At 35.9% G+C, this 27,279-nt stretch overlaps 2 protein-coding genes and 1 long non-coding RNA gene across 5 annotated transcripts in view; 1 reads left to right on the forward strand and 2 right to left on the reverse strand.

Annotated features, from left to right (window-relative positions):
• Window positions 1-802, forward strand: part of LOC128557949 (uncharacterized) — a 58,223-nt gene extending 57,421 nt beyond the window's left edge. The window contains exon 2 of the long non-coding RNA XR_008371514.1: window positions 549-802. This is a non-coding gene — a long non-coding RNA (uncharacterized LOC128557949). The remainder of the gene's footprint in view (window positions 1-548) is intronic.
• Window positions 1-15,797, reverse strand: part of LOC123549145 (uncharacterized) — a 114,691-nt gene extending 98,894 nt beyond the window's left edge. For 2 of the 3 annotated variants that reach the window (XR_006686010.2, XM_045336990.2), the window contains exons 1-3: window positions 15,639-15,797; window positions 9,802-9,970; window positions 3,607-3,759 (exon numbers count right to left, since the gene is read on the reverse strand). Coding sequence is in view for 2 of the 3 variants with exons in the window: in XM_045336990.2 (XP_045192925.2) it covers window positions 3,607-3,759; window positions 9,802-9,970; window positions 15,639-15,793 (477 nt within the window). In the remaining variant the exon portion in view is untranslated. The remainder of the gene's footprint in view (window positions 1-3,606; window positions 3,760-9,801; window positions 9,971-15,638) is intronic. The other variant, XM_053546629.1, reaches the window with a different exon arrangement.
• A 5,269-nt stretch (window positions 15,798-21,066) lies between these two features.
• Window positions 21,067-24,947, reverse strand: LOC123549146 (cilia- and flagella-associated protein 20). The gene is made up of 5 exons (XM_045336991.2): window positions 24,738-24,947; window positions 23,975-24,054; window positions 23,576-23,687; window positions 22,602-22,790; window positions 21,067-22,204 (listed from the first exon to the last, which is right to left on the reverse strand). Exons 1-5 carry the CDS (start codon window positions 24,819-24,821, stop codon window positions 22,094-22,096), a joined length of 576 nt encoding a protein of 191 aa, XP_045192926.1. The 5' UTR covers window positions 24,822-24,947; the 3' UTR covers window positions 21,067-22,093.
• Between the last annotated feature and the right edge of the window lie 2,332 nt (window positions 24,948-27,279).

Genomic DNA, 27,279 nt, shown 5'->3' on the forward strand with positions numbered 1-27,279 from the left:
TAGGGGTCCGGGTTTTGCGCACGACACGTCGTCTCATCATGGGGAACATTTGTGCCAAGTAATATTAAAATCCCTTCATGGATAAAAGAGTTATGGACCGGACACGAAATTGCGGACGGATGGAATGACAGAATGACGGAATGACGGAATGACAGAATGACGGAAAAACGCATTCCTATAGTCCCCGAAACTGGTTTTCAACCAGTAGGGGACTAATAATAATAATTATTATTATTATGATTATTTTTATTATTATTATTGTCATTATTATAACATTAAAGTAATACTTATTATCATCTATATAATATCAAAATAATAATTAATATTATTATCATTCCACATTCACTGAAGAAAAATTAATTTCTTTCAACTCCACTGCACACATCTTCATGGTCTAGTTGGGGTCCCTTCTGTGCTAATTGCCCTCTAATCAGTTATGGTTACATAATCATTGATAAGCAGCAGATAAGATGGGAGTTGTATATTGGATTTGGGGGGGGGGGGGGACACTTATATAGTAGTGAATCTAGGCCTTTAAGGACAAGAAGGTCAAAAAATCATAATCAAGATCAATCAAAAGAATTATGAGAAAATATAGTTGAAATTTTCTTAAAGTTACTTCAAATAAAAGTATTTTCAAATCAGGCCAGTAGTTTCATGCCCGAAGGATTACATCAGAGGAGATTAGGAGCAAATTTTTGACTGATGAAGCCCAAAGGACAGGAACAACTAAGGGAAGAAATTAATAATAAATCTAAGTCCTCAGAAAAAATACCTAAGTCCAAAGGACAGGAACAACAAAGGGAAGAATTTAACTAAAAAGAAAAAAAAAACTCTTACAAGGTACAGATATGTCAAAATACACCTAAAATTGGAGGTACCATCCATGTTGTACCACAAAAAAAGTGGTCTCGGTTTTTCCCTACGGCCAATAATAAACAAGAGTGCAAGAATGTCACAATATACGCCCGTCACAGCAAATTTCTTTACTCTAGCACCTGTATTTGCAAATGGAATTTTAATTTTGTGGTTGTTTAAAATACCTAAAATTACACCTAAAATTGGAAAGTAACATCTATGTTGTACCACAGAAAAGTGGTCTTGGTTTTTCCCTACGGTCAATTATAAAAAAGTTACAATATAAGTTATTTATAGTAACAACTAAGGGAAGTTAATCTTAAAAAAAAAAAAAAAAAAAAAAAAAAAAAAAATCAAAAAAAAAATTGTAAGTCCACACAAAAATCTTTACCAGGTAGAGACTGGTCAAAATACACCTCAAAATTGGATGTAGCATGCATGTTGTACTACAGAAAAGTGGTCTCGATTTTTCCCTACGACTAGTAATGAAAAAGTTACAATATAAGCTATTTATAGTAACAACAAAGGGAAGTAATTCTAAAGAAGGGAACTGCGCATGACACTTCGTCTCATGATGGTGTATAATTGTGTCAAGTTACATCAAAATCCCTCCATGCATGAAGAAGAAATGCTTCGGACAAAGTCATTCTTGTATCTGACCTTTGGCCTCTAAGTGTGACCTTGACCTTAGACCTAGGGACCTGGTTCTTGCGCATGACACTACGTCTTGTGGTGGTGAACATTTGTGCCAAGTTATATCAAAATCCCTCTATGCATGAAGAAGAAATGCTCCGGACAAGGTTTTCATTCGTGTATCCTTTGACCTCTAAGTGTGACCTTGACCTTAGACCTAGAGACCTGGTTCTTGCGCATGACACTCCGCCTCATGGTGGTGAACATTTGTGCCAAGTTATATCAAAATCCCTCTATGCATGAAGAAGAAATGCTCCGGACAAAGTTTTCATTCTTGTATCCTTTGACCTCTAAGTGTGACCTTGACCTTAGACCTAGGGATCTGGTTCTTGCGCATGACACTCCTTCTCATGATGATGAACAATTGTGCCAACTTTCATCAAAATCCCTCTATGCATGAAGAAGATATGCTCCGGACAAAGTCATTCTTGAATTTGACCTTTGACCTCCAAGTGTGACCTTGACCTTAGACCTAGGGACCTGGTTCTTGCGCATGACACTCCGTCTCATGATGGTGAACAACTGTGCCAAGTTTCATCAAAATCCCTTCATGCATGTAGAAGATATGCTCCGGACAAGGTCTGTGGACGCCGCCGCCCGCCCGCCCGCCAGGGGCGTTCCCATAATACGTCCCGTTTTTCAAACGGGCGTATAAAAAGTTACTAAATAAGCTATTTATAGTAACATAAAAAGAAAGTAATTAAAAAAAAAATTTGTAAGTGAAAAAAAGAAGGATCTGCAAATAAAACAAGAGCACTGCAATCAACACAAATGCAGAACAATATACACACAAAACAAAGTCATATGACCTTTGACCCCTAAGTGTGACCTTGACCTTAAAGTGAGCCATCCGAAACATGCGCTCTGCACATGGTTTCAATGAGGTGAACATTTGTGTCAGGTTTCTTTGAAATCCTTCAAGGGGTTCAAGAGTTACAGAGCTGAAGGGAAATTGCTAACCAACAGACATACAGACAGACGGACACCGAGGCGATAATATAATATGTCCTTCAGGCGTATAAAAAGGAATCGAGATCTTATGGTGATATAAGTTGTGTGCAAGTTTGGTTAAAATCAAATCATAAATGAAGCTGCTATTGTGCAGACAAGGTCAAAATAGCTAATTTTGACCCTTTCAGGGGCCATAACTCTGGAACCCATAACGGAATCTGGCCAGTTGAAGAAAGGAACCAAGATCTTGTGGTGTTACAAGTTTAGTGCAAGTTTGGTTAAAATCAAATCATAAATGAAGCTGCTATTGTGCAGACAAGGTCAAAAAGCTAACTTTGGCCCTTTCAAGGGCCATAACTCTGGAACCCATTATGGGATCTGGTTGGTTCAACAAAGGAACCGAGATCTTATGGTGATACAAGTTGTGTGCAAGTTTGGTTAAAATCAAATCATAAATAAAGCTGCTATTGTGCAGACAAGGTCAAAATAGCTCATTTTGGCCCTTCAGGGGCCATAACTCTGGAACCAATAATGGGATCTAGCCAGTTCAAGAAAGGAACCAAGATGTTATGGTGATACAAGTTGTGTGCAAGTTTGGTTAAAATAAAATCATAAATGAAACCACTATCGTGCAGACAAGAAATTGTTGACGCACAAAAATAACAAATTCTTGCCCTTTAAGGGGCAATAACTCTAGAACCCATGATGGGATCTGGCCAGTTTTCGAAAGGCACTGAGATATCATGCAAATACAAGTTTTGTACAAGTTTGATCAAAATTGCTTGCAAAATGTTGTCTCTATCTTATTCACAAGAAATTGTGGACGGACGGACGAAGGGCGATCACAAAAGCTCACCCTGTCACTATGTGACAGGTGAGCTAAAAATCAGCTGTTCAAAAATTAGAAGTATGCTTGCATAATTCTGAAGAAAGGGAGTAACTTGTACGCAAGGATCTTAATTTATGAGTGTATTACAGTATTTCTTGAGCGTCCATTACGCAGGTACACAACCTTATCTGGAGCACTGATATCATATCTCTTTACAGACAGTTGTGATAAAAGACATCTATTCTTGTTCTGGCAATGTAAAGTGTATGAGTGACCTTTGTGAAATATTTCTGCCAGATTAGATCATCTCCTGACTCTCTATCATCATCATCACCCAGCCCACCTGTAAACTTCTTCATTGCCTGTAGAACACAAAATGTCCGTGCTACCTTGTTTGTTAACTCTAGGAAACTATTACCTCTTGCTATCTGAAATTCATAAAAATAAAGTAAAAAGAGCTGTTGTAAGACAACCAATGATCGACTACATGTCCGAAAAATTAGGGACAAGAAAAATAATTATTTTTCCAGATTTTAAGGGTGTCCCAAGATTTAGGGTGTCCCAAGACTTAGGGTAAATACGGTATTCAAATTGTTGTCTCAGAAGCGGGAATATTACCCTAAATGTTAAAATATCTGTAGAGTTTTAATCCAGTATCTGTATTAGTTTTGGACATAGTAACTTGCATGTAAAACTTTAACCAGGATGTTCTAAGTCCAAAAGGGGGCATAATTTGGCCAAAATGCAAGTCAGAGTTATGGGACTTGATGCCATCACCTAGTTTTATAACGTCGAAGACATATGTGAAGTTTCAATTCAATATCTGCACTAGAAGGTGTTTTTGTCACAAAAACATATGTCTCCCCACTACGTATACCTTTAGCTCTGGCGGCGATTTTCTGCAGCGAAGCAGAACGTGCCGGTGACATGACAAGTAGGGTTGGTAAGGATCACTCCTGTGGAAGTTTCGTTGAAATCCAGCCAGCAGTATGACCTGTGAAAGCCGGAGAAATTTTTCTATTTTTAGCTCTAGCAGCCATTTTGTGCAGCGAAGCGGAACGTGCCGGTGACATACACAACTAGGCTTGGTACTGACCACAACTGTGATGTTTCCTCGAAATCCAACCAGCAGTTTGACCTGTGAAAGCCGGACAGCCATTTTGTGCAGTAAGGCAGAACATGTCAGCGATATGCACAACTAGGCTTGGTACTGACCACTACTGTGAAGTTTGCCGAAATCCAGCCGGCAGTTTGACCTATGAAAGCAGGGTAAGATATTTCTATTTTTTAGTTCTGGCGGCCATTTTGTAAAGCAAAGCAGATTGTGCCGGTGATATGCACAACTAGGCTTGGTACTGATCACTCCTGGGAAGTTTTGTCGAAATCTGGCCAGCAGTATGACCTGTGAAAGCCGGACAAGCTTAATGCGGATGGACAGACAGAGAGACAGACAGACGGACTTGCATGCAAAACTTAAACCAGGATTTTCTCATCCAAAAGGGGGCATAATTTGCCCAAAATACATGTCAGAGTTATGGGACTTGAACCAGTGAGGTTGGTACTTGACCTAGAAAAAGAAAAAATAAGTTTTAAAGCTATATGCCTAAAAGTAATAGCTATATGTACTTGCATGCAAAACTTTAACCAGGATTTTTTCAGTCCAAAAGGGGGCACACTTTGGCCAAAATGCATATCAGACTTATGGAACTTGATGCTATCACCTAATTTTATAACCCTGAAGACACATGTGAAGTTTCAATTCAATATCTGTATTAGTTTTGGGGATAGCAACTTGCATATGAAACTTTAACCAGCATTTTCTAAGTACAAAAGGGGTCATAAATTGGCAAAAATGCATGTCAGAGTTATGGGACTTGATGCTATCAGCTTGTTTTCAATTCAATACCTGTATTAGTTTTGCATGTAAAACTTTAACCAGGATTTTCTAAGTCCAAAACACGTAAACAATTAAAATGCCTGCAAATTGTACTTTTGAGTACTCTGAAGAATTTTTAGCATTAGCCATAATACTTGTATACCCTTTCTGTTTGTTTAAATGTACAGATTCAATCTTAAAATTGAATTTAAAATTCAATGAACCTTCAAGACAAACAAGAGGTTGTCTTTTTACGAAAAATGCATGTCTCCCAGCAAGGGTCATGACTCCACAGAAAATCATTTAATCCGAACATGACGATAATATAACAACTATGCTTCACACTAATCACTCGTGACGTTTGGTGAAATTCAGTCAAATTGTGTACAGCAAGTAGTGCAAACACTGTACAATACGGCCAGAACTTCGCTGAAAATCACTGAAGCGGAATATGCCGAAAATGCATAATAAGACTTCGCAATGATCATTCCTGTAAGGTTTGGCAGAAATCCGCCTTATTATATAAGAGAAGTGGCTAAAACATCATAAAATTTTATGAATCAAGGGCCATAACTCTGTAGAAAGACACCAAACTGGAACATGCAAATGATATGCACAACTAGGCTTGGCAATGATAATTTGTTAAGTTTGGTGTAATTCCTCCTAGTGGTATCGCAGCAGTTGCCCGGACAAGGTAAAACAAAACACGGGCCATAACTTGGCTGAAAATCAACAAACCAGAAAATGCCAAAAATATGCACTTGATTATTCCTGTGAAGTCTGGTGGAAATCCTTCCAATAATAAAAGAGAATTGGCCAAAACATAAATCTTTATGAATCAAGGGCCGTAACTCCAATGAAAATCATCAAACTAGAAAATGCCAAAAAAATGCATATTCAGGTTTCGCAATGATCACTCCTGTGAAATTTGATGTAAATCCACCCAGTGGTGTCGGAGGAGTTGCGTGGACAAACTTTGTGAAAGACGGATGGACAGACAGACAGATGGTCTCACTAAATCAATGTAGAAAAGATGAAACATGTAGGAAGGTTTTCTAACTATACATGTCAAAACAATAAATGTTTACTGAAAAATTGAAATGACTATTCTAGATCCTCCTAACCCATTTTACCCAACATAAATTTATCCATATTGCAAACAATGTAAACTTTCTGCACAGTTTTCTTTAGTAAGAGCATTACAACTGATATATTGGATGAACATGTCTTATGTCTTTTATGCCTGAAATAGCAACTTATTTAATTAAGAAATTATAATATATCCCAAATAGTGATTGTTGTTTAATACTATAAATACATTCTGCATGCCCACCGGCAGAATGTCGAACCCACCAGCACCTTTGGCCTCTAAGTGTGACCTTGACCTTAGACCTAAGGACTTGGTTCTTGCGCATGACACTTCGTCTCATAATGGTGAACATTCTTGCCAAGTTACATCAAAATCCCAACATGCATGAAGAAGAAATGCTCCGAACGGACACACGCACACACGCACATACACCGACCCGCAAAAAGTGACGACTATATCGAGCTCACCGCAAGCGGGCTTGACAAAAATTTGGAATTCAGATACAAAAATAGGCAGCAATCAATGAAAATAAGAATTTTCCTTGTTCCTTTCCAAATATAAACATTTATAGCATCCTATATGCAATAAACTGCCTTCATCTCTTGAGTCTGAAGCATCTGCTCACAATGTTCAGACTGCCTATAGATTTGAAATGAAAAAAACAACATCTGCAAATAAGCTGCATCAATTTTTTCTAAAAACATGCACTCACATGAACCATAATCTTGTCACAATATTTTGGAATTGTCTCGTATATTCTATTTCAATATTCTGTACACGTTACACAACTAATAGCAAATTATATATGAGAATCAGGAACTGATGAGAGTCCAATATTACCAAGGATTGAACAAAAGAAAAGCGCAATCGTGCATTTTTTGGAGAAAACGTGTTCAAAATGGTTCTGAGGATGTACAGGGTACTTCATAATCATATAATAAATGTTATAATAGCCTAGTGGTAGTGCATCCGCTTCAAGTGTGGGAGGTTGTGGGTTCGATCCCCAGTCCCATCAAACCAGATGTGAAAAAGAGCACCGCCTGCAGGTGCCATTGCATGTCTGTATGTGCTGGACAATATACAAGAAAAGAGTTGGCCTTCTTACTCATTTTAACTGATGACAAATTGATAATAAACTTACTCATCTAATGATAATAAACAAGAGGGTCATGATGACCCTGGATTGCTCACCTGTGTAATATGAGCTACATGTTTCAAACTGATGCTAATTTAAGATCGGTGTGCAAAACTATATTTGTCATCCAAATTTCAAGGCTCTATCTTAAAAAACAAAAAAGTAGGTCAGTAGTCAAAGTCAAGTGACCCCTAATTACTTGGGGTCATCAGGTAATTATAATAAAACAGTCTAGGAAATATGATCAGAAAATTTTTGAAGTATTTTTTCCTATATAACACATATAACAAGTGACCCCCGTGCCAGGGCCTCTTTTCACCCCAGGGGCATAATTTCAACACTCTTGTTAGAGAACCACTAGACAATGCTACATACCAAGTATCAAAGGCCTAGGCCTTCAACTTTCAGACAAGAAGATTTTTTTTTTAAATTCCTAATGACCTATGTAAAACTTGGGACCCCCGGAGTGGGGCCGTTTTTCACCCCAGGGTAATAATTTGAACAATTTGATAGAGGACCATGAGGCAATGCTACATACCAAATATCAAAGGCCTAGGTCTTGTGGTTTCAGACAAGAAGTTTTTAAAGTTTTTTTCCTATATAAGTTGATGTAAAATTGGGACCCCCGGGGCGGGGTCTCTTTTCAACCCAGGGTAATAAATTGAATAGATTTGGTAGAGGACCACCAGGCAATGCTACATACCAAATATCAAAGGCCTAGGTCTTGTGGTTTAAGACAAGAAGATTTTTAAAGCTTTTTCCTATACAAGTCTATGTAAAACTTGGGACCCCCTGGGGTGGGGCCTCTTTTCACCCGTGAAGCATAAATCGAACAGTCTTGGTAGAAGACCACTAGATGATGTCATATACTAAATATCAAAGCCCTAGGCCCTGTGGTTTTTGACAAGAAGATTTTCAAAGTTTTTTTCCTATATAAGTCTATATAAACCATGTGACCCCCGGGGCGGAGCCATATTTGACCCTAGGGGGATAATTTGAATAATCTTGGTAAAGGACCACTAGATGATGCTACATAACAAATATCAAAGCCCTAGGCCCAGTGGTTTTGGAAAAGAAGATTTTCAAAGTTTTTCCCTATATAAATCTATGTAAACCATGTGACCCCCAGGGCGGGGCCATATTTGACCCTAGGGGGATTATTTGAATAAACTTTGTAGAGGACCATTAGATAATGCCACATACCAAATATCAAAGCCCTAGCTACTGTGGTTTTGGATAAGAAGATTTTTAAAGTTTTTCCTTTTGGTTGCCATGTCAACCAGAGTTCTGTATGGAATTAATTTCTTTGAATAATTTTTAATAAGGATCATGCAAGGAACATTCCTGTGAAGTTTCATCAAAATTGGACTGTTAAAAAAAATTTAACCAAGAATATCAAATTTTCTAAGTACAAGAAGGGCCATATTCTAAGTACAAGAAGGGCCATAATTCTGACAAAATGCTTATCAGAATTATGGTTCTTGGCCTACGTAGTCATCTAATGATAAACAAGTGGGCAAAGTTTCAAAGCTATAGTTATTATAGTTTTTGAGAAAAGGTTGACCTAAACAAAAATTTTAACCGAGGCTGATAATCAAGTGATGACAATATCTCATAGATTTTTTTCAAAAATCAGATGAGCTAAAAATGGTACAGTAGCTCCCTTGCTTGGCGCTCAGCAATAAAAGGGACACTGGCTTTTCAACTCTCATACCCTTGTGACGACTGATTCTATCAGCAATGAGGTGTCAAAAGTGGTTAATATCAGTTGTAGAACTTACTTCACAATCCACCTAAAATAAATTAGTTTAACGCATCAGATCTTTTTCATCTTATATCCTTTATAACCAATAGTTTTCACATCCTGAGTTAGGTACTCTAGTAACAAGAGCTGTCCGTAAGACAGCACGCTCAACTTTTCTCAGTGACCGACTCTGAACTAGAGCTTTGCAAGTAAAAACTTTAACAAAAAATTTAAAAAGGGGCAAAACTCTGTCAAAATTCAATCAGAGTTATGGGGATTGTTTCTCCTGGTGTAGGCTTTGATAGTAAATAACCATTTCAATTTCAAGTCAAAAGCTTTGATAGTAACAGAGATATTTGACTTTATCAAAAACTTTAACCAAAAAGTTCTAAGTTAAAAAGAGGCATATATCTGTCAAAATTCAGATCAGAGTTATGGGGATTGTTTCTTCTGGTGTAGACTTTGATAGTAAATAACCATTTTAAGTTTCAAGTCAAAAGCTTTGATAGTAACAGTGATGTTTGACTTTATCAAAAACTTTAACCAACAGTGAAGCCGACGTCAGGGTGAGTGCAATAGCTCTATTTACTTTTTCTTCGAAAAGTCGAGCTAAAAATGTACAAACCCTTTCTCTTATATCTTTGTTGTTATCATATACAGAATCATCGGGTCCAAACTTGACAAATACTTTCACATCATGTAGCTTGCCTTCATAATCATTTGGTAGAATTCTCGAGGGCACATCTACAGATACAACTTTCAGATTGCTGTCTGATTTTGCCCAAGATAAAAATCTGAAAAAGTTTACACAGTCGTGAATTAAATATTGTTTGCTTTTATTTAGTGCTTTTGCATATAACTAGAATATAACTAGGAACAGAGTGATCTTGGCGCCCACCAATGAGCCATTTTTGTATGTTCCAAATTTAAAGACTAGCTAAAGGTCAAAATCAAGGTCAAATTTCATTTCGGTACACAACACTGTACATGTGGTCCATGCATGTGGTCCAAATTTTAAAGCTGTAGCTTGAGAAATGTGAAAGTAGGTCACTAGATCAATTTCAAGGTCAAAGGTCATTTCGGTACAAAAAACTATACACGTGCTTCAAATCTGAAGGCTGTAGCTTGAGAAATGTGAAAGTAGGTACTAGGTAAAAATCAAAGTCAAATTTCAATTCAGAACACAAAACTATGCATATGGTCCAAATTTGAAGCCTGTAGCTTGAGAAATGTGAAAGTAGGTCATTAGGTCAATCTCAAGGTCAAAGTTAATTTCGGTACACAAAACTATGCATGTGGTCCAAATTTGAAGGCTGTAGCTTGAGAAATGTGAAAGTAGGTCACTAGGTCAATGTCAAGGTCAAAGTTTGTTTCGGTACACAAACCTATGCAAGTGGTCCAAATTTGAAGACTGTAGCTACAGAATTGTGAAAGTAGGTCACTAGGTCAAAATCAAGGTCAACTCATGTCAAGGTTCATCTTGCCACTCAAAACTATACATGTGGTCCAAATTTGAATGTTGTAGGTTATGGACAAGAAGATTTTAAATTTTTTTCCCTATATAAGTCTATATGAACCATGTGACCCCTGGGGCGGGGCCACATTTGACCCTAGGGGGATAATTTGAATTAACTTGGCAGAGAACCACTAGATGATGCTACATTACAATTTACTAATATCAAAGCCCTAGGATTTGTGGTTTGGACAAGAAGATTTTTAAAGTTTTTCCCTACATAAGTCTAAGTAAACCATGTGACCCACAGGGCAGGGCCATATTTGACCCTAGGGGAATAATTTGACCAATCTTAATAAAGGACCACTAGATGATCTCACATACAAGATATCAAAGCCCTAGGCCCTGTGGTTTTGGACAAGAGGTTTTTCAAAGTTTTTCCCTATATAAGTCTATATAAACCATGTGACCCCCGGGGCGGGGCCATATTTGACCCCAGGGAAATAATTTGAACAATCTTGGTAGAGGACCACTAGATGATGCTACATACCAAATAGCACAGCCCTAGGCCCTGTGGTTTTGGACAAGAAGATTTTCAAAGTTTTTCCCTATATCTATGTAAATTATAAAAATAAACAAAGGGCCATAACTCACTCAAAAATTGTTGAACAAGTCTGATTTTCAGAGGGACACAACAAGGGTACCAATACATCATTCTGACAAAGTTTGGTAAAAATCCCCCCCAGTAAACTACTGTGGAGATGCGATAACGAGAAATTGTTAACGGAAGGTCGGACGAAAGGACAATGGACCATGGACGCAGAGTGATTTGAATAGTCCACCATCTGATGATGGTGTGCTAAAAACTGAGCAGATTTGAACAAATTTTGTGGAGGTCCACTAGGCAATGCTACATGCCAAATATCTAAGCTCTAGGCCTTCCGGTTTATTTTAAGAAATTTTTTGAAGATTTTCCTATGTAAAATCAAGTGACCCCTAGGGCGGGGTCCATTTTGACCCGGGGGGGTCATGATTTGAACAAATTTTGTAGAGGTCTTTGTAGAGGTCTACTAGGCAAGGTTCTAGTCCTTCTGTTTATTTTTAGAAAATTTTGAAGATTTTTCTATGTACAATCAAGAAACCCCTGGGGTGGGGTCAATTTTGACCCTGGGGGTCATGATTTGAACAACTTTAGTAGAGGTCCATTAGGAAATGCTACATGTCAAATATCTAAGCTCTAGGGCTTCTGTTTTTTTGAGAAGATTTTTTAAGATTTTCCTATGTAAAATCAAGTGACCCCTGGGGCGCGGTCAATTTTGACCCCGGGGTCATGATTTGAACAAACTTGGTAGAGGTCCACTAGGCAATGCTTCACACCAAATATCTAAGCTCTAGGGTGTCTGGTTTTTGAGAAGAAGATTTTTAAAGTTTTTCCTTTCAGTTGCCATGGCAACCAGAGTTCAGTATGGAATTCAATTCTTTGAACAATTTTTAAAGAGGACCATCCATGGAACATCCCTGTGAAGTTTCATCAAAATTGGCCTGGTGTTGTTTAAAGGAAAGTGTGGACGGACGGACTGACAGACAACGTACGGATGACAGACGGACGCCGGACGGTGAGCAATCACAACAGCTCACTGAGCACTTTGTGCTCAGGTGAGCTAAAAATCATCCAAATGGAACCCGCTTCGCATAAGCACAACTAGGCTTGGTACTGACAATAACTACAATGTTTGATCTGGCAAATAATTGCGAAGAAATAGCACGGAAAAATTCCTTCTACAGACTGACTGATGGAGGGACCAACCGACTGACGACTGGAATCCAGTATAGTCCCATAACACTAGTATCTGGGGGTATAATAATGATGGGTTATTAATAAATGTTAGTAATATCAAATCTAATATCACCATGTTATCTATCCAACCGAGTTTTGAATTGAAATACATTTGTAGCATAATTACGATATTGACTACTGTCTGGCAACTTACAATTCCACTTTAATCAACTGTTCAAACATAGAATGATCTTAAACGAGACGTTTTCAAACACCTGGGTTTTATAAACTTTTTATTATGACCTCTGGTTTCTGTCAGCTATGTGGTGATGTTATCTCGCAATCAAATCGCGAGTAAACTCTTATAGAGTGAGGCGATTACTGAAGATGATCGATGATACCTGTAGGATGATTCTGGGCTCTGGCAGAAGGGCTAAAGCCCTTTTCAAGCCCCTCTTGTTCTGGAATTGCTGCTGCACAGCTAAAATTTTATTTATTAAAATGGTGACAGATGTGTTTTAGTGTCTTATTTTGTATGGAATTTCTCCCTGCCAGTGCTTATCTAACGCTATTTTAAAGTTGTTTACAGTTTGAATTTTAGCATCTACAACATGTTGTAGTAATTCATTGCATGGTTTAATAATTCGATGAGAAAACCGGTTCAAGCAAAATGTTGTTCTAGAACATGGCATTTCAAGTTTTAGGTTATGACCTCTTGTTGAAGAAGAATACTTGAAAAATTTCTCAAAAGGACAGTCATCAATTCCTTTAACAATTTTAAAAACCTATATTAAGTCACCTCTTAATCTGCGATGAGAAAGACTGGGTAATTTCAATTTTTTCAACCTATCTGTATATGTAAAGTCTTTAAAAAAGATTGCACAAGATTTGTTGCTCTCTTTTGAAGTCTTTCTAGACTGTCTATGTCCTTTAGTAAATATGGGTGCCAGACAACATTTGCAAATTCAATGAGAGGGCAAATCAATGCAGTGTACAATTTCATGAAGGTGTATATTCATCAGTAAATTCAAAACACTTGCTGATGAGGGCTAATATGCTGTTTACTTTGTTGATTTTTGTTGAACAAGAGCACGTAAAACACGAAATGCCCCGCTTGATGCATTCAGTAACTGCAAATGGAACAGAAATTATTTGGTCACTGTACACAAAAGTTCTACTGTTCTGGGTCAATGTGACCTTGACCTTTGACATAATGACCTCAAAATCAATAGGGGTCTTCTGCTGGTCATGATCAACCTCACTATTAAGTTTCGTGATCCTCGGCCTAAGCAATCTCAAGTTATCATCTGGAAACTGTTTAACTGTTTTGGGTCACTGTGACCTTGACCTTTGACCTACTGACCTCAAAATCAATAGAGGTCATCTGCTGGTCATGATCAACCTCCCTATCAACTTTCATGATCCTAGGCCCAAGCGTTCTTGATCGCGTTATCATCCGGAAATGGTTCAACTGTTCCAGGTCACTGTGACCTTGACCTTTGATCTACTGACCTCAAAATCAATAGTGGTCATTTGCTGATCAGGATCAACTTCCCTTACAAGTTTCGTGATCCTAGGCTCAAGCATTCTCAAGTTATCGTCCGTAAATGGTTTGACAGTTCCTGGTCACTGTGACCTTGACCTTTGACCTACTGACCTCAAAATCAATAGGGGTCATCTGCTGGTCATGACCAACCTCCCTATAAACTTTGACGATCCTAGGCCCAAGCATTTTTGAGTTATCATCCGGAAACGGATTACCGGTAACTGTTTCAGGTCACTGTGACCTTGACCTTTGACCTACTGATCTCAAGATCAAAAGGGGTCATACGCTGGTCATGACAAACCTCCCTATCAACTTTCATGAGAGTTCTTGTGTTATCAGTTATGCCCAAGAGTTCTTGAGTTATCATCCGGAAACCGTTTAACCTGATAGGACGTCTATGGAAATAAACAATAGCTAGCAACAACGGGAAAGATAACTCTTGCAAATTATTCTTGCAAGGCTATTCCTAAGGCTCTCCCGTAAGAATAGTGAAATAGCGTGCAGGTGGCTATTCCTACGGCTCTAGAGACAGTTTTGTATGTCCATCTAATATTGTATTGTTCTGAATTAATTCAACTGGTATATTTTCGAACAAATTGTTTACTTTTGTCAATCTTTATTTATCTTCTCTATTTTTATATGTCTTATCACCGAGACATGAAGGGAACATACAACGTGTAACATGATATTCAAAACATGATGTAAACTTAAAATAATGACATATTTATTACTCACACTATTATAGGGCTGTCATTGATTGGGTCTTAGACACATCGACGATACCGATATATCAGAAGACAAATATCGACGATACATCGATATATCGATTATTAAGTTAGATTAACGACCCGTTTGTTCATATGCATACTATATACCTTCCTGTAAATGCTATGTTTAGTTTTGCTGCCTACTTTGATTGTGTTGTATTTGTATTTATGAAATAAAAGAAATAAATAAAAATTAATAACATCTTTCATTTTTATTTTGCCTTTACACCTTTTTTGTATTCATCCAAATTTACAACTTTGTGAAATTAAGTTGTTTTTAGGGTCTGAGCTAGTGTTTATTTGGATAGTTTTTCTCTCTGTAAAATATCGATTTTTGAAAATGGGAATCGATAATCAATCGACAAAAAAATATCGTTGATACATCGATATCGTTTCTATCGATGACAGCTCTACACTATTATCATTACATTCATTGAACTGATTGATTTGTTGCAAATATCTATACATATTTATCATTCGATGACAACAATTAATATTACACATAGACATAAATTAGCCTTTTCCATTATTTGAAATCACTTCCTGTTCTCTCGGTGTGAAAAGTAAACAATTTGTTCGAAAATATGCCATTTGAATTAATTCAGTACAATGCAATTCAAGATGGACATACAAAACTGTCTTTAGAGCCGTAGGTTCTTACGGGAGAGCTGTAGGAATAGCCTGTGAGGCTATTCTAACGGGACCGTAGGAATAGCCACTTCCTAAAACTTTTATCAGTAAATTTTATGTTCAAAAACACAATTGATTTGTCTTTCATATATATATATGAGTCCAAAAACATCATTTTCATCTTGTAATCAAAACCATCAAAAAAGTGGTGGTTGTTGCTACAACAGCAGTGTTCCTTGTCCAAATCAACTATCTCGCGAAAACATGTTTCAAATAAGAAAATTCAAACCTCTCAGCAAGATCTATATCCTTAACATTTTCAGTAGCATTTGAAATACTATATAAATGAGTTTTTATTTGTTCGTAATATTCATTTGACTCTAGTTTTGTAAGAATGTCGTCGAAAACATTGGTTTCCAGGTCAGATTTGCTTGCATCCGCCATGTTGTTTTTTGTTAGGCTGAACACCACTAAATCCGGCTGTTCTTTATTTCATATAAAATCCACTTACTTTATAACGGTTTTTCGACACTTTCTAACATATAGATTTTCAGAGACTTATATTCCCATAAAGAACTATATCTCTACTTTAGAAAAACAAAAAGAAAAGGGGGTGTTAACTTTTATATAAGGAAATTGTCGTAGGGTATAATAACGGTACATGTAAATCTCTTTAAAGTTTTGGTTATTTTATTTAAATGCTTATACAAAATGGTACTTTTCATTTTGTATGTTAAATGTCGGGACGCCAAGCAGGGGGAGTATGTCGTAGGGTACAATAACGATACATGTAAATCTCTTTAAAGTTTTGGTTATTTTATTTCATTTTCCCTGTTTTTGTCCCATCTGGTGTTCCATACTTTTGCCAAAATACTACAGTACTTATGAATGGTCCAAGGGAAATAAATCATGACCTCCTATACTAATCTTCCCAATATTTTGGCATGTGACTCATTTTAACCAACCATGATCTGGTCACTTCAAAGGTCAATCTTTTGAAACATATATATTTTCATACTCTGCAAAATAAGCCAAGTAAGTGTCAAGATCAGCAATTCCAGCATAGCTTTAATCATGACCTGCTTGAGTTGTCTCTCTTTTTTTACAGCTTTTATATAATATGTTCTGTTTTCATCATGTTGTTATAGTCGGTTCAAAAGCTCCCCAGAGCTTATGTTATAATGTTGCTTTCTTGCCGACTTTAAATAAAACTTATCTTATCTTATCTTATCTTAAGTATATCTTTGGATATATTACATATATATTCAGATTACAATTACATCTTGATAGTAAAACAACATTCTGTTATTATCACCAATAAACCCATTATTGAACTAATTAATTGTTTTGTCATCCGACCCACCCTCAATGAAATTGCCACATCATAGACAAGTGTATAGAAAAGAACTGAGCTAGCTGAGGCGAAGGGGTGACAAAATCACAGTTCGTTAAATACAACCCGTTGAATTTACTCCTTTTCTCTTTTCTATCATAAATTAACGAAATCAAAGCGCTGAAATCACAGAAAGGTTGAAACCCACCATTTGCTCACTCCGCTATACATATAACAGTTCAAGTCACTTACATGAAACAGTATAACATTCAAACCATTTGCATCAATGACATTATATACTAGAAATTCTGCTCTGACTAAAAGTAAAACCATCAAATATTTTCTGATAGGATTTATTTTGTATTGTATAGTTAAATGCCGTCATTGTCCATATGCAAGCTGGATCATCGTATCATAAAATCATCAAGCTGTATCATAAATCTAATTTCATAGGTCAATAATAATCTAAGATTATGCAGTAAATTAATACTTGGTCAGCATTCAAGTATAAAATTGTTGCATAACTTTAACCAAACTTAAATACCATGCTTGTTCAACAGGATGGCAATGGGTAATGTAATTGTCATTCATAATTTGCTAATAAGTAAGCTTACATGAGTATTTCCGATACATGTAATGGTAATGCAATGCATTATTTTTAAAAAATGAGGGTAATGGTCTATTAGTTTTCCATTACTTATCTATATACATGTATTGAGGAAATCCATACTTTTTTTGTCTTTAAAACAAATGTTTCAAGAAATAAATTTACCGTCTGATCACAAGGTAGGTGTTAAACAGTCCATTGTTTGACCAAATACAAGATGTGAAAGATAAGCTATACAACAAGTACAACACCTATTGTTATGGACTGTGATATATAACCTGGGAATTTGGTATAGTAAAACAAGCAGGTCTGAAGGATCAAAAGTCATATTTCAATATTTTAATCCTTACCCCTATGCAAAATGTACCCTTATACTGTACTGCCTGGAGCAACTCAACACAGTATATTGTAAATGTGATGTATTTTTGGTTATACCTTACATGTTCACTGTATAGATTAGTATATCATGCGCATCTAGTTTGGAGTATATTCAAGATGGAAACACTGAAAATCCATTTTGAGATTCCTTCTGATACATCTGGAAACTTTAAGGCCAAATACCACCATTGCCCGACTTTTATAAGTGGCAGTTTTAGGGTAACTTCCAACTTCAGGCCACACAGATGCACGTTTAGTGACTTCAACTTCGAGGATTTGATGATAATAAAGACAACTGTGACATTTTAGATCAAACATTTGACATACGTGTATCAGTATATATTTACAATGTACATTTAGTAGTAGTTATTTACTATGTGCTCTCGTAACATGTGACAACATTCAGAATAAAAGTATTGATTAGTATACTATAAGCCCGCCCGCTTAGCTCAGTAGGTAAGAGTAATGGTCTACGGATCGCGGGGTCGCGAGTTCGATCCTCGGGCGGGGCGTATGTTCTCCGTGACTATTTGATAAATGACATTGTGTCTGAAATCATTAGTCCTCCACCTCTGATAATTCATGTGGGGAAGTTGGCAGTTACTTGCTGAGAACAGGTTTGTACTGGTACAGAATCCAGGAACACTGGTTAGGTTAACTGCCCGCCGTTACACGACTGAAATACTGTTGAAAAACGGCGTTAAACCCAAAACAAACAAACAAACAAAGTATACTATAAACGTTTAAAATGTTTAAACATAATGGTAATGGTAATGCATTACCACGGCATATTAAAGGTAATGCATTATCTCCAAAACTGAGCTAATTGTAATGGTAATGAGGTAAATCTTAATGTAATGGTAATGCATTATATTACCAAGTAATTGACCCCATCCCTGTACTTGACACATTGTCTGATCATGGGGTACGTTTGTGTGTAGCAAGGTTATGGAGCGAAACAATTTTTACTTGACCTTCAGTAGTGACCTATACCTATGACCCAGCAGTTTCACACAAGAAGATTCTTAAAGTTTCTACTATATACATATAGGGAAAAGTGACCACGCCCTCTGACGGCCATGTTTTTTGACGAATCAAAATAATTTGAACATTCTTGGTATAAGGTCAAAAAGGACCATTTGTGTGAAATTATTTTAAAATCAGGCCAGCACTTTCACACAAGAAGTTTTTTTGAAGTTTCCACTATAATACATATAGTAGAGATTTACCCTAAGCCTTCTTTACACAAGGGAAACAATCCGTTTATATCGTGAAATTGTTGAGTGAACACTGTTTGTTAATCCTAATCCTGTCCATGTTATATTAGTGCAAAGGAAAAGTAACCTATCTATGTTAAATGCAATGGATGATAACACAGTCATGCATCTAACAGTCCTGAAATTGATTTCTTCAATTTTCTCATATTTCTAGATATTTTTCCCATACTTTGATGCATATATATGGGTAGTTGAGATTGTTCTCTTTCCAGCAGTAGCCTTTTCAACATATTTTTTTCACCTTGTGAAATTCTGTGGGTTTTGACTTTAAAAAAAAAAATTGTTGACAAATTTCACCACAGAAAATGTCACTTTCCCCAGGGCATTAATTTATTTGATATTTACATACTAAGTTTTCTATTCAGATTGCTAATCCATGTGGCAATTATGCATGCTTTTTCCTGCTTAGAGATAAAAAGTGCATAGTTTGCATGAGGTTTTAAGTCAATAGCCACCTAACCCTACCATAAAGTCTTAGCAGAGTTGTCTCCATTTTTTCCAAATATTTTACCTGGGATCATTTTTTTCAGCTCAAATAACTCTTTTTCAGAAAACTATACTTTAATATTTTTTTCAGTCCTTGTACTTTGATGCAATTAACTACACATTATATCTAAAATAGATAGTTCCTACTTGAAGTTTGTATGTTAAGTTACACTGCCTACATATAGGGAAATGTGACCCAACCTCTGGCAGCCATGTTTTTTGATGAATCAAAATAGTTAAATTATAACAGTGTATATAAATCTATACAAGAAACAGTACTGTATACAAGTACAGATTATATAGGATTTCCATAAGTTACGGAATCAGAAAGTTGAGAAAATGTCCACCATACACATATAGGAAAAACATGGCCACCCTCTGGCCATAATAATATGAACTGTCTTGGCAGAAGTTTACGTAAGGATAATTTGTGTGAAATTAGGAGATATAGTTTGAAGATTTTTTTGTTTTTAGCTCTGGCGGCCCCTATGTGCAACCAAGTGGAACTGTTGGAACAACTTTGGTAGAGGATGACCCAAGGAACATCCAGGCCAAGTTTCATCAAAATACATCCAGAGGTTTTGGTGATGTTGGTTAAAGATATTGTTGGCAATGGACTGATGGACGCACATATGCATGCATGACAGACACAGCGTGATCACAATAACTCACCATGAGCTAATACTTATGCACAAGCATGATGGCCTCTATAAACTGGCATCAAAATACCTTTCATTATTCAAGAGATCAAAATAGACCTGCATGATGTTGAATCTTCCCTTTGATTCCATAGCAACCAGAACTATAATCCTGTTTTCAAAAACAAAATATAGCATACATAATCGCCTTATTGTCCTCTTATCATTCAAAATATTATGTACACTTTACAAGTTATCACACAACAGGATTTTTGGGGGTAGACAGATGCCAACAAATTATTACTTATAATATTACTAGCAGGGGATTAATTTTAAATTCGTATTTAGTGTTTCTGTTATAAAACTACCGGTGAGTAAACATTGCCATAGAAACCACAATTCAGTCAAATTCGAACAAAAAAACAAGAGCTGTCAGAGGCAGTAGTGCTCGACTATTTAAAAGCCTATAACTAAGGCATAACAAGTTTTCAACTTACTAACATTATTTTCCATTGACCTTTACTTTCAGTTATTTACATAAAGTAATTTTGATTATTTACCAACTTAAATAATTGCCAAAAACTCAGTATTTTTTTTTGTAGTGGACAAATAATTGCAATTGCCAATTTCTGTTAGATTATGTACCCTCTGTATGTGATATCAACATTTTCCAGCTTGTTCAGAAAGTGACGTGCTCGTAATAACCAAAGAAAAGAATAGACAGTCGAGGTTGTATCGTAGAGGCAGACCCTTCGGTGCTCTTAAAGGCATTATTTCAGACATAGATAGGGAAATGATTCCATTCAAGATATTTTCAAAGGTTGAAAATATATCAGCACATGTATCTATTAGATGCTGCCTCCATATTAAACAGATGACCAACATAGTGATCAAATATTGCCAGGGAATTACACTATCTGACTAAACACTCTAGATACAACAGAAGGTCTTAGATGCAGTTGTGTTTCTACTTAACAAAAGGATTTAAAATTCTCCAATAATAATACAATTTTTTTATTTTTTCTATGATGTATATTATGTACAAAGAATAATAAAATGCGAAAGTGTAACTTTAATGACAAAACATTTACTTTTAAATCATATGGTAAACTTTTAACCACTTTGGAATACAAACACTTTAATAACAAATCATTAAACATTAACTAATTTAATGATATTGCAACTGAATGTCATAATATCTAAACAGAAAGTCAAAGTCTGGTAAATGCTTTTCCTGACAAGTACCTTGATATGAATTTCAAAAATGATAATGATGCTCGTTTACATAACAAAAACATTAATCAAGTCTGGTTTTACTGTATAAAGTTTAGAACGGACTACAATATTTGCTGATTTCAACATTGTACTATGTCTTATTTCAAAATCAGTGACTACAAGACTTAAACATGAGAAATGAATGTCCTATAAAAAAACTTTAAAATAAGACATAAAACATTGACTATCCATTGTTAACACAGCTCAACATGACATTGCTTTTTTAATTTGTTTCATGTATTCTTTCACATAACGAGGAATTACATGCCTACTATTACATGCCTACTCATTCCACAGCACATTCATAACTTGCCCTTTCAAACAATCAGCACATGGCCCTAGAAATCAGCAGACAACATAATTTAAATCAGATCATATAACTATCAAAAACAACAGAAACTTCTGTCCCATTTTCTAGCACAATATAGTTGGTGTAGTACAACTATACCCTTGTTAAATACGCACAAACCTTCTAGTACTCTAGATATCACTAACTGAACACTTAAACAAATATTCTTCATAAGGCAATGTTTAATTTCAATCAATAACTGTGTATCTGGCAACAAATATAACAATTAACTTTCTTGATATTGCTTTGTCATTTTTGATTACAAATAAGTCTACTGGATGTTAAATTCTTTTTTTTCTCTTCTAGGCAATTTGAGGATTTTCCTCCAAAACAAATCCTTGAGTAGAGATTTTCCAAGGTATATACAATGATCAAAATGGTAAAAGAATATGGTGAGGTTATTATTTTTTGTTTTGCACAGGTAAATAAAGCTTGAACTCTGCTGGTAATTCATCTTCTGAATATAATCTATCTGAGAAGTAGACACGGCGGATTCGGCAGTTTGCATGGATCTGAAATGGTACAAGAAAATACAATTATATTTCAAGTCAAGAATTAAACTTACAGAATTAAAAATAATAACTAGTGAAATTCTACCTTTTCTAATTATGGTAAGTAAATCTGTCTCCAAGATATGAAGGAAACATTTTAGCACTAAAAACTGTCCAATTTAGATATCTAACCACAACGAAGTCTAAAATTTTAATACACTGAAATTTAAACAAAGCTTAAAGCGATTCATGAATTTATGACAAAATATTAGCAGGCATTTAGCAAACTGTTCAATTTTGCCATTTAATCCAACTAAATCCATTTTTTAAGAAATCCAGAACAGAGAAGTATTTCAAATCCATGATGTAAATCCATTGTTTTGGCATAAAATAAAGCTGTAAAATCCACAGGTAGTACCTGTACACGGAGTGTTTCAATGTAGTTTGTTCCATATGCTCTTCTGGTAAAGTCTGACAAATTGAACTGAATCTGGTTCCAACCATCATCCAATCTCATAGGCATAGTACAAATAAATGGCTTTACTCTCGTTGTGCTCTGGTAGTTGCTTGCTCTGAACCGTCTTCTGACATTTTTATCATCAAGTACCTAAGTGTAAATCGACACAAAATTTACTGCTTATCCCAGTTTTAGTTTAACATAAGATTTATATACAGGCTGGTTTATAGTAAATCTTCATAACAGTTAAATTTATATAGCAAAGCTCAAAAGTCATACTGCAGTCAGGCGTGTGACCACATTTGGTCTTGGACCAATTAGTGGCCATTTCATAGCGACATTTTAGGTCAGCAACGTAGGTTTGGGTCAAACCTAAACCCAATTAGGCCAATTTTTACTGAATTTCAACAATATGCTGGAGAATGTTTAAGAAATAATATATCTCATCCAGTGATTTGTCGTTGAATAAATCATTGTTTTGAGTTCAGATGCAAAGGAATTATATCACGCGGGCGCAGCCCGAGTGATATTATAATACGCACCAGAACGACAAACGATGATTTATTCAAGAGCAAATCACTAAATGAGATATATCATTTCGATTCTAACATGTTACCAAGAATTTTTAAGTACATCCTTGACGACATTCATTAAATATTTGCCCTTTTTCAATCGGTTTCTTTTCCAGCGTGCCGCTATGCCGTTTGACGCCATGACGTAATAATTGTGATGTCAGAACAGTGATTTGTTGTATAATAATTCACTGTTTTCTGCCTTCTTTATTTAATAGGAAAATGAATCGGATCGTGTTAGAAATTGATTTATACTGAAAGGCTTCATTATATCAGAATAGCATACGTCATTACTTTAAACACTGTTGGAGATGAATTTTCAAATATTCAAATGGACAAGCTAACTACTGGTAAAATACACACCTGAACTTCAAATGTGAAGTATTTCTTTAAATTCTTTATAATCATCACTAAGAATGGCAATTTGATACCAAGCGTTTTCTTTGGATCTGCTGGACATGTGATATATGTTGTGCTGAAAAAAAAAAAAGGAACCGTTGCACCATTTTGAAGCTTAAAAATAACATGCACACAATTTCAACAGATGATGAATCTTAATGATACATTTTAACTTATTAAAGTTATTTACATGTCTGTTATATCAGGCCTTTCAGGGTAAGTTCTGTTTTAGTCAAGTTTGTATAATGTACAAGCTACATTTTGTATTTTAACTAATTTACATGTCAATTTTATCAAGGCAAAGGTCTGGTTTATATTTAAAGCTTTCTGTTCATGATAAAAGAACTAAAAATGCTGACATACCTAACATTTGTTCCAACAATTTCTAATACTAGTGACTGGATATCATTGTCTGTGATACGTTTTATGTGACCATTCCGTACCTGAAAACAGTAAAATAATAAAACTAAAAGACATATTTATGCACATGCACCCAACTTGTTTGTTAAAATGAAAATTTTCCTTAGTTACCAGTTAAATTAATATGAATCTAGAGTATTTCTGCCTTCTATATCATATATCTTATTGTAACCTAGCAACCGGCCATACTAAATTGATTAACAGATGTGGCTTCTTAACAGGGCAATCATTTTAGCTACAAGATATTAATGTATATGACTGCATCTGTTTGTACAAGCAGATAGAATGAACATTGTTTAAAAGTTTAGTAGAAGTTGACATGCATGGGATTACATTATTTACATAGTAGATCTATAAACTCATAAATTTAAGACTGCACTTTAGGTGAATAATAACATCACAATATTAGACCAGGCGCAATTATGTGCATAGACATTAAGGCAAACAAACAAAGGTTGACTTCCGCTTTGCATGTCCGGTATAAATCAATGTTTTAATTCATTATTTACAAATGTTTTGAAACGATTAACAGTTAAAAATAATCAGTAACATTCTACCTACGAAATCGCTAAATAGAAGTTCTAATATACATGCTGTGATATCAAAATATATAAAGATGCAACAGCATATGTATCTTTCCGGTTGCCAGCCATGTCACTATGGCGATTATTGATAACTACGTAAAAATATAAAGTGATTTACTCACCTTTTTGTCCCATATTTGCAATGGTTTGCTTCCAATACTGTAAAGTATTGATAAGAAGCCACTTTGGAATGTGTTTTTGAACATTTTTAAAATAACAAGTCTCTAAACACACATAAAAAATAATTTTTTTAAGACCTCCTAACACACGTCCTACTCGCGTTGATTTAAGTTGTCAAGTGAATGCAGTGTCTCACTTTGTGTTGTCAAGGGGAAGTTAATCGGCTCGCGCGCGGATACAAGTTGCCACGAGTGATTGCAGAACTACAATGTGGAAAGGAATCATATCATTTTCAAATTTAAGGAAAAGCTGTGTTTTTTACTTATTTAGAATATAAAAAGTTGTTACACTAAATCTGTATATTTTTCAATGTTAAAATTCAAGAAATCGAGATCTACTTTCTCGGAAGCATTTCCGGTATAAGTGATCACGCCGCTCCATGCAAGAGTTGTCGTTATTACCTATAGGCTTCGGTTTCGTTAGTATCTTGCATTTTAATACTTATGCATAGGGTATCGCCAATCTTGCTGTATTTTGTAAGTGTTCGTCAAGAGTTATAACAAATGTATTAAAAGCGACCAATGACGTACCTTCCTGTATGCAAGGACCTACACATTTTTTTAAAAATATAGATCTAGGTTTAATTAATAAAAAAAAAATATGCCTACAGTACAGTTCTAGCTACAATAGATCTTAACTAATTGAGGATTAGCGTGAAGACATTGTACAGCAAACAAAGGATTAAAAGCTTGGAAATAGCCCCATATGCCCGATGTACATTATGTACACTGGTGAAGTGACTGGGTGATCTAAAAATGGGATGGGCGGGGGGAGGCAATGGGGGACTGACCAGCTAACTAGATGTCTTACCTGAAATATTTTGGATAGCCAAACTGTTAACAAGCATAAGAATAGCTCTAGTCAGGTTTTTCAAAGTTTTGTCAAAAGTGTGTGGGGTAGGGGAGGCAAAGCTCAAAATCCTGTGCTGGCCCCTTCTCTCGTATAGAGGTGGGGGGTGGGGGTGGGGGGTAGTAGGCCTATCAGGAGGAGTTACCCTGATAGGAGGATCTGGTATGACCCTCCAACAATTTACCGCAACATCACCATCGGGGAAATGTCGGCTTGTAGCGATCGAATTAATTAATTGCCGTTACGCAGAGTTAAGTTGATAAAGAGCTATAAAAATATTAATTTATAGGCCTACTTCTTTGGTTGATGATCGTGAAAAAAATGACCGAATGGCACACTAACAAACGAGTGAGGACAACTTGTATTCTACTCTATATGACAGTGCCATCGAATCAGCATGACAGCTGAGAGAGAAAAAAGATAAGTTATAGGTTATTAGCTTTGTATCTGGAAATATGCACGAGTTCTGCCACGGGAATATTGCTCGACTTCAAGAGCGCAATATTCTTCCGCTAATGAACGCGTGCATATTTCCCGATGCATGCAAAGATAATAACCTTTTTATTACATACGGGTCTACACGTATAAATGTAATGTGAATATTATAGATTTGTTCAATAGTCTGAATAAGATTGACAATACTGAACTAAATAAAAGAACTCATACAGCAACACAAATGACGTCACGCACACGATATGAAATTCAGGCGTCAGTTTATATACATGGAAAAATATTGACGTTTCCGGTACCAATTGTACGGGGAATAGAAACGAGTAGCCTATGTAATAAGAGGCAAATCTGCAAGCCCGTCTACCATACATTGATACAGACAGCGTTTCGCAACATATGCGTACATGGACGTATATATAGGATGTGCAGAAAGCTCGATTTTTTTTCGAAGCGGAAGGAAAATATTCATTAGACTTGCTAAACAAGGGTTTTCTGTGGTTTGCCAGTACCGGAAAAAATACACCCCGGGATTCCGGATGTAAAATGACTGACGTGCTGTAAGACTGGATACGTAAATTCATACGTTACTATATTAAAGCAGTACTAAAACGAAAAACACTCGTTTTTATTTTATTTCCGATATTATTGGAAAATTACAGTATAAACGAAAATATAATCTGTCACTGGTAGAAGCTGCAAATTGAAATATCTATAGTATAGCCTTAACTGTTCCAGAGGTAACTCGGCAGATCCTCGTTACCGCCTAAAGGCATACAGTTACCCTCGAGCAAGTTATTTCAGTCCGCACCTTTTACCAGAGTGAAAGATCCGCACCTTTTACCAGAGTGAAAGGTTCTATTATCATTTACCTTATTTTCTCATATTCAAAATGCCCCTACTTCCGGAATGAAGGTGGTGTATTCAAATAGTCCAACTAATTGACGCGATCCTAGGAAATATTGAATTATTTTTCTTCTGGACAATATCTCCACTCGCGTTAAACACTTGAATGAAATTGTTATCGCTGCCGATTTGGGTTTAAATGCTATATAATTTTGTTGCGAATATGAGATAAATTCAAATAAAACTTACATGTATGAAAAGGGGATTCAAATCCTCATTGATTTATGTAAAAATTATCAAATAATTCCCAAAAATTACGAATTTTTTGGTGATCTAAACCTA

Source organism: Mercenaria mercenaria, chromosome 6, assembly GCF_021730395.1.
Source record: "Mercenaria mercenaria strain notata chromosome 6, MADL_Memer_1, whole genome shotgun sequence".
NCBI classification, from domain to species: Eukaryota; Metazoa; Mollusca; class Bivalvia; order Venerida; family Veneridae; genus Mercenaria; species Mercenaria mercenaria.

Excerpts from the sequence above, each read along its gene's own strand:
- LOC123549146 (XM_045336991.2), bottom strand. The coding sequence starts at position 24,821 with ATGTTCAAAAACACATTCCAAAGTGGCTTCTTATCAATACTTTACAGT. Across the intron at positions 24,055-24,737 it reads TGCAAATATGGGACAAAAAG|GTACGGAATGGTCACATAAA; the intron begins GTGAGTAAATCA and ends TACTGTTTTCAG. Across the intron at positions 22,791-23,575 it reads ACTTCACATTTGAAGTTCAG|GTACTTGATGATAAAAATGT; the intron begins GTGTGTATTTTA and ends ATTTACACTTAG.